The sequence below is a fragment of the Rhagoletis pomonella genome, unplaced genomic scaffold (genome assembly GCF_013731165.1).
Source record: "Rhagoletis pomonella isolate Grant_MI unplaced genomic scaffold, Rhpom_1.0 Rhpom_scaffold_00003, whole genome shotgun sequence".
Lineage (NCBI taxonomy): Eukaryota > Metazoa > Arthropoda > Insecta > Diptera > Tephritidae > Rhagoletis > Rhagoletis pomonella.
The window spans coordinates 71,445,359-71,453,022 of record NW_023458557.1 but is presented as its reverse complement, the minus strand read 5'-3'; the positions used below and the strand labels follow the sequence as shown (position 1 = coordinate 71,453,022).

The following is a 7,664-nucleotide window of genomic DNA, read 5'->3' as shown; positions in this document are numbered from 1 at the left end:
CTGAAAGGTATGCTGAAGCGAGTGAAGCGCAGGCGCATGCGCAAATTAACTAGTTGGTAATTAATTGCTAATCTGTATATTATGATGTACCACGTTTCATACAAAAAACTTTTGAACGCTTTTTCCAAACGAATCATGAAATTTCGTCTACATAAATATTTTATAACACTCACCAAAATATTTTAACTCGATTCAAAATCAATCTAGAGCTCAGCCATGTGAAAAATATTTCTTAAATTTTCGAATAAATAGTCCCAGTAGTATATTTGATACTCGACGTCTTCACAGATCACACAGGGTGATGGACCAAGGGTGTATGGTTTAAAATTGACAAGACTAGTTTCACCAGGGTGCTGTAGCGCACGGTGTTTCGACTATGAGGAGATGGGTGGAAAAAGTCATGGTGACAGTTGATAAAAAAAAGCGTCTTAAACTTAGAGAGGGAAAAGTAAAAGTCGTAAATACAAAATTGCTCATAATTTACTCACCCCTCTCTTACCGAATGGTAAATTTCCAAAGGAACAACAGAATCCACGCCATTTCGATTAATCCGTTTAGTTGTGTTTTTTTGAGAATCTTTCATCAGCAAATGTTATTTTTTCAATTCTGATCAATTATATAAGTGGCAAGGATTTTTCACGTGAAAGCATTTATCATTTAAATATCTGGTATTTTGTCATCAAAAAAATTTACTAGGAAATGTACAAACTTTATATTACACAGGGCAACACTGATTTTGGTGCGGCAAATGTTAAAGCTGTTTTTGATGGATAGGTATTTCAGAGATAGTAGTAGAGAGTCGGCCGCTGTGGTGTTGTGGTAAGCAGTGTGCGCTTCCACTCCGCTGCACCTGGGTTCAAGCCCTGGTCAAAGCAACATCGCAAATAAATTAAGAAAACGAACGTTTTTTCTTAACAGTGGTCGTCCCTCGGCAGGCAATGGGAAAACTCCGAGTGTATTTCTGCCATGAAAAGCAGCTTCTCATAAAAATACAATCGCCGTTCGGAGTCGACGTAAAACTGTAGGTCCCTCCGCTTTGTGTGGCAACATCAAGGTGCACGCCACAAGTCGGAGGAGAAGCTCGGCCAAACACTAACATATGTGTAAGCGCCAATCCATTATGTTGGCCTGTATTATTGGAAAAAAAACCGGTTCTTAGATCTAGTAATAAGATGCAAGTTTTAGAGAATTCCATGCAGTCCCCGGATATGTAATTCGATCTTTACTGCGACCTTGCAAATATAGGTATTTTTCGATTTTTATAATTTTCAGATTTATTTTGCGTAATTTTGCGAAAATAATTTTTCGAACGACGGAAAAGTCATCCTATAAATGAGAGAAATGATAATATTTACACGTATCCAATCCCATGTTCCAAATTTTGGATGGAGAAGACAATCGTTCTCCAAGGTGTATTAGTCTGCTATTCATGATACGTGGGCAGTCTAGTATGCTCTGTGGTTTCCTCTACCAGCCCTCAAAACCTGCAGTCCGTCTCTACAGAGATCCCCATTTTATTCGATTGGTACTTTAAGTTGCTGTCTCCTGGCAGATAGCCTGCAATAGTTCCAGGCCCCTCCCGGCTAAGTTCAAGGAACCTTGCGGAGTTCCACCTGGAAGGAGTTAGGAATCTTATTGATTATCTCATTCCCTTTGACTTCTGTAGTTCTGCAGTGTATCCTTTAGATTTACCGCAGAAAGGCTCAGAACCATGCAAGCACATATGGGCTCCAGTCAGTCCAGTGTGAGACAGTCAGTCCTTCCATTGCCTTCAAACCCTTCATGTTCCGGAACCCACCATAGTGTTACGTTGTTGTGGGTTCCCTGGTGGTTCAAAAGAGTTTTACAGATATCCACAAGCCTTGATGCCGTTTTAAAAGGGTCTCAGACCTTTAACGCTGACTATCCGTCATAATATTTATTCTGGACCCATTTACCCTTCTACGAAGATATTCGCGAACACAGACTTCGATTGCGAAAGGGTATGTGCCCTTTGGTAGACTTTTCTGGAATTTGAAATCTGGAAAATAGACAAAGTAGGAATGCCTGGAATGACACCAAGGGCATCCGTTGGACAGGTGCGCATAGCTCTTGTGATGGCCACGCAGACCAGCTGGTGCAGCTTGCTCAAGGTGGCGCCTAGCTTTTGGCCACCAGGCCAGTGTATTTGGCCAAGGACTTTCACTTCAGCTTATTTACCAAAAATTCTTTTTTAGGCTTTTTTGGTGTAAGCTGATTTTTCGACAGGGTGGTGAAAAGATTTACTTGGAACCACTTTCTGTCATGGAGGTAGTGCCAAATAAGAAGGAATTTCGCCGAGCTTCTCCCCCGATTTGTGGCGTTGGTCTTGTTGCTGTCACACAAATGAAGGAGCCTACAATTTTACACCACGTCGTGCACGGCAAATAGTTTTATGAGCAGCTTTTTCAAGGCGTAAACGCTTTCAGAGTGTTGACATTGTTGCCCGAGAAGCGACCATTAATAAAAAAACAGCATGCGGACGTTGCTCAAAGTCGAACTTGCGTTCTATCGAACACTTCTGACCGCTTTGGATATGGCGACTGTCAAAAAAATTAAAGGTTATGGTTACCTCGAATTTATTGCTGATAAAACCAGACAAAATCGATTAAGGTCATACTTGAAGCCCGGAAAAGTTCGGGAAAGATCGCATTGACGAAAAGAAGAGTGCTGCCGAGTGTTTGGCGGTATTGGAAAGGAATAGTTTACTTTGCACTTGCACTGAACTAACGTGGGTCTAAATCACGGCATCCGTAATCGACGATTACTTGGGTCTTATTACATTGCACGCAGATCTCTAAAGCTAGTTATTTTTAAACGTTAAACGGCCCTTTAGAGGTAATTTTGACGTAGTTCAGCTCAGGAATGGTCTTGATTTCAGGTAACGTATCTTGGTGGGAGTCTTAAAATATACCAAACTATATGGTCCGCGCAAAAAAAACAGCCACTTTTTAAATGAGGCAGCCTAATGTTTCTAGCATCTGTGTTTGATTGCAATGCTCATAGCTTTGCCTTGCACTTGAATCAAAGCGCAAAACTTCACTTAACTCACAGCCATACCTCCTCCACACACACACACACACAAATAATTAAAATCAAAGTGCATATTTCTGCGTCTGCGTTTGTTTTACGAGCTCCCTCGAATTAATTGTTCTACTTTTACACGGAATTGCTTTGAAAGTGAAAAATCCAACGTTGGTTATAAATATCGAAAGTACGTGCAACACGTCAAACAGTTTGTATATCGTCGGCAAAGAGTCAACACTTTGGCATACATGGAGGGTTTCTAAAATCAAAACGAGCAAAATAAAACGCACTTGGATTGGATTAAACGCATCAGCAAACGTCTATGACCCCCAACAAGGATAAAATGCATTTCCAGCTGTCATTGGTAGCTATTCCTTCGACTGCGTGTGTTTGCAAAGTCATTCATTTCTGTTTTCCTTTTCCCTCCCCTTCACCTTACCCTCAACCACCCCATAGCATCAACTTCTGCTTCGCTTACGCCTGCCGCTGTTGCTTCTCTTTTTCCTCTGCTACCTCGCGAGCAGCCAAGCCAAAAGGAATTCACGCCGCCTACCACGCGATGAGATCCACGAATACGCCATACATCAGTACAACTATGCCGAACGCGATATTCAGGAAGCGGATTTGCAGGCGCAGGAGTCGAAACGCGTAGAAATTCATGTAAAACCAGCACCGCAGCCGGCGTCACCGTCGCCGAATGGCAACAAGGATATTGGAGCGCCGCGCGGAAAACGTGGCGCCAAAAAATTTCGTCACTTCGTGCATGTGGTTAAACCGGCTCACAGCAGTAACAAGAAGAAAAAGTCAAGCGTCGCAACAAGACACAACAACTATCAACATTATCATCAGCAAAATGTTAACGGTGAAGGAGGCGCTAAGGAGTATCACACCTACGAGGAGACCCATGAGCATGTTATGGAACCAGCGGAAAAGTACAGTGCCGCCAGCACATCTGCACAAACTTCAGAATTCCATCCATCGACTATATTTTCACGCTCACCGGCATATGACGCGTCCAACTCCGCGACGACGCACAGTGAACCGCAGACGCAGGCATCAGAAAGTTTCTCAACGCACGCCTTTCTCAAGCCTCCCGCAGTGCCTTACGAGGACGACGCTCAAGTGAGCGGCTCCGAACACCACGAACATATGCACGAAGAACACGAAGAAGAGAAAGAGCATCAACACGAAAAGATCAAAGTGAAACATCACCATCATCATCACCATCACAATCACGTGAAGGAAATCATTAAAAAGGTGCCCGAACCATATCCCGTCGAGAAGATTGTGCATGTGCCTGTGGAGAAGATTGTCGAGAAAGTGGTGCATGTGCCCAAACCTTATCCGGTGGAAAAGATTGTTGAGAAAAAAGTGCCCTATCCGGTGGAGAAAATAGTCGAAAAAATTGTGGAGAAGAAGATACCATATCCGGTGGAGAAAATTGTCGAGAAAATCGTGCATGTGCCAATGGAAAAAATTGTGCATATTCCAAAACCGTATCCGGTAGAGAAAATCGTTGAGAAAAAAGTCCCCTATCCAGTTGAGAAAATTGTTGAAAAAGTTGTGGAGAAGAAGGTACCATATCCGGTGGAAAAAATTGTCGAGAAAGTTGTGCACGTACCAAAACCCTACCCCGTGGAGAAAATTGTCGAGAAAATAGTGGAAAAGAAAGTGCATATACCAGTTGAAAAAATTGTGGAAAAAGTTATACACATCCCCAAACCATATCCTGTAGAGAAAATAATCGAAAAAATAGTGCACGTACCAAAACCATTTCCAGTTATCAAGCACGTACCATACCCGGTAGAGGTTAAAGTGCCCGTGCATATCGAGAAACCTGTGCCTTACCCCGTGGAAAAGAAAGTGCACGTACCTTATCGGGTGGAAGTGGAAAAGAGAGTACCAGTACCCTATAAGGTGGAAGTGGAGAAGAAAGTACCTATTTTCATACATGCGCCACATGAATCATACAAACATCATGAAAACAAGGAGGAGGAGCACGAACATCACGGGCATGACGAGGAGGATAAGCACGATTTCGAAGATCATGACCTATCCAGTTTTGCCACCAACCAAAATGCGAATTACGCGAATCTACAGCAACACCAACAATCTCGTCTTGCAGCGAATGCTGCCGGCGCATCATTGCCGCCCAAAGCACATGCACCTGCAGCGGCAGCAGCAATACGCGCCGAATTACTAAACCAACAAATACAAAACTTCGGCTATAAGAACCCCACTGCCTCAACGCCAACGGACCTCGACCAAGCAGCCTCGAATAATAATCCGTCTGTGACGCATTTCGAGCCAACGCCAGTTAATATTTTTGGCTATAGGAATCGCAGCACTTCAACGCCTACCGATCTCGATTCATCAGCTTCAGAAAATAAACCAACCGTGGTACGGTTCGAACCCACTGCGCTGCCTTTCCAAATACACGTCGATGACGGCGTGGAAGCCGAAAATGGCGGCTCATTGAGGGAAACACAATCTGCGGCGAATGATATGCAAGCACAGGCTAGCACTCACAGTTTCCGCATGTTGGCGCGCCTGCAGCCCATCGCTTTGCCACTGCACGTGTATCACCTGCATTCAATGCCGTTCCAACAACCGCTCGGTTTCTCGTTACCAGCAATGCAGACCTCGTTAACGAGTAACGGTGCCTAAAATGCCCCAAGTATGAACACCAAAGACGGATAGTAAGACTGAGCAGACTTAACGCGTAAAATACTTAGTTTTAAGAAATGGTTTTTTAATTTATAATTTTTATTTAACTTATTTCCTAAGATAAAATCTTTATATGCATTTCAAATCTGAGTTGACAGAATTATGTACATTTGGAATCGTTGTTCGATAGATTGCCGCTTGGTAGATATTTTTTCCATCTCCTTCCTTCATTGGTTGATTTTCCAACTTTGTCAACGTCACGAGAAAGGAGATTATACGATTTGTGTAGCCCTACATACTATGTCGACAAAAGCTGGAACCTTTCAATAACCAACTGATTGAGCCTAGACAGTGTGACTTCAGACCTTGAAAATACTCCATTCATTTGATCATCACCGCGAATCAATTCTTAGAGTAGACACGTGATAAGCCAATCACCTCTCACAGAAGCTGCCTGTGGCTTCGTCCAAAATAAGAGGAATCTCTCCGAGCCGTTCGAAACTAGGTGAGGTTTTAAACCAAGCGATTCCTTTTCGTGCGACTTCTTTGGTCTGCTGTTGCAAAGCATAATACGTTCAGCCCATTCGAATCAAAATGTAAACCAGGATAAACCAAAATATCTCCTGGCGACACACAAAAATTCTTTGCGTACTGGAAAGCACGTCACTATTATCAGTTATAACCAGAGATCGAAAATAACCGTCACCAAGTGTCTCGTATGGTGTTTACCACTGACACAAACACTCATCTCTCAAGCAAGGAGTGTTTCTAACCGTGGCAAATCACTCTGTGCGATCTTTTTGTGTTTTCCGTTGTGGGTTATTTATCAACTGCTAAAATTTGACTTGGGCAAAAACACTTTGGCGTTTATTTTTAAGTGTCTTTATTTGTGGGTTATTGTAGGACTGAAAAATATAAGTGGGCATATTAGAAAAAAAGCCATATTTCTAGTAACTCCTATCTTTGTACAACATAGAAGTATGTCATTTACTCATTCCTTCTTCTTAAACGATGTAAGCCTTCAACTTCATAGAAATTCATATCTGTCGGTGTAATGTTCAAAAGATTTGAGTTTCAAAACTGTGTAGTAAGCATCGTACAGTTCCATAAGTAAAGTAACTCTTCTTCTTACTGTTTTTTTTTTTTTGGCAGGCTGTAGGTGTGTTTTTGGTTAGTGTATTGGTGTTTTTGGTTCAGTGTGTTAGTGTATTTTGAATAAATTGTAATAGAAATAAAAGAAATTGTAATAGAAATGAAAGATTTTGTAAAAGATAAGAGCACAGCCAAAAAACAGGTGATCTCAGGTGTAAGCATTTTTTAGCAATCAGCTGATAGTGTTTTTACTTATGAAACTGTACGATGGTAGTAAGTAATCACATAGTCGGGCTTACAGGATTTAGTTAGTCTGTTCCAATAGCAGTCCGGTTTACAGGATTTAGTCAGAACTTACAGGAAGTCGTTCCTATTGACATAAAACCTGTTAGTGGGGCCACTTTTGAGAGAGTAACTGAGCAACTGTTCCTAGTCGGAAGTTACAGGATTTAGTCCGGAGTTTTTTCCCTGTAAATTCATGAAGTGTCAAACGATCAGCTGCTTGCATGTGCAAACAAAAACAGAAAGCGGTGAAAGCAAAAAACCTTGTATTTGTAAAAAAAAATGAAAGTAAACAACGAAATATTTGAATATGTATGGATTTTAATAATCAGTTAGTGATATTTCAGGCAAATCAGTGTTGTACCAATGACATGTAAACAAACCGACTGAAGGTTTTACAGGAAATAGTGCTTTTTGCGTTCCCGTTCACTTCTACATTTGTTCTCCTTTTACTCTCACTTGAGAGTAAAATTGTAGTTTGACAGTTCCACAGGTTTTAGTCCGAAGTTCAAAGGAACAGACTAATTATTAGATCGGTACTGCAGAAATTGTTTAGACTCCAGTGTACTTATCGCTTT

The 7,664-nt window shown here is 41.8% G+C and overlaps 1 protein-coding gene across 1 annotated transcript; it reads left to right on the top strand.

Moving 5' to 3' along the window:
* Positions 1-3,367: 3,367 nt before the first annotated feature.
* LOC118736360 lies at positions 3,368-5,921 on the top strand. Its single transcript, XM_036466454.1, has 2 exons — positions 3,368-3,442; positions 3,502-5,921. Exons 1-2 carry the CDS (start codon positions 3,368-3,370, stop codon positions 5,710-5,712), a joined length of 2,286 nt encoding a protein of 761 aa, XP_036322347.1. The 3' UTR covers positions 5,713-5,921.
* Positions 5,922-7,664: the final 1,743 nt, after the last annotated feature.

Coding starts and splice junctions, on each gene's coding strand:
- LOC118736360 (XM_036466454.1), top strand. CDS start 3,368: ATGACCCCCAACAAGGATAAAATGCATTTCCAGCTGTCATTGGTAGCT. Junction 3,443..3,501: donor CGACTGCGTGTGTTTGCAAA/GTCATTCATTTC, acceptor ACCACCCCATAG/CATCAACTTCTGCTTCGCTT.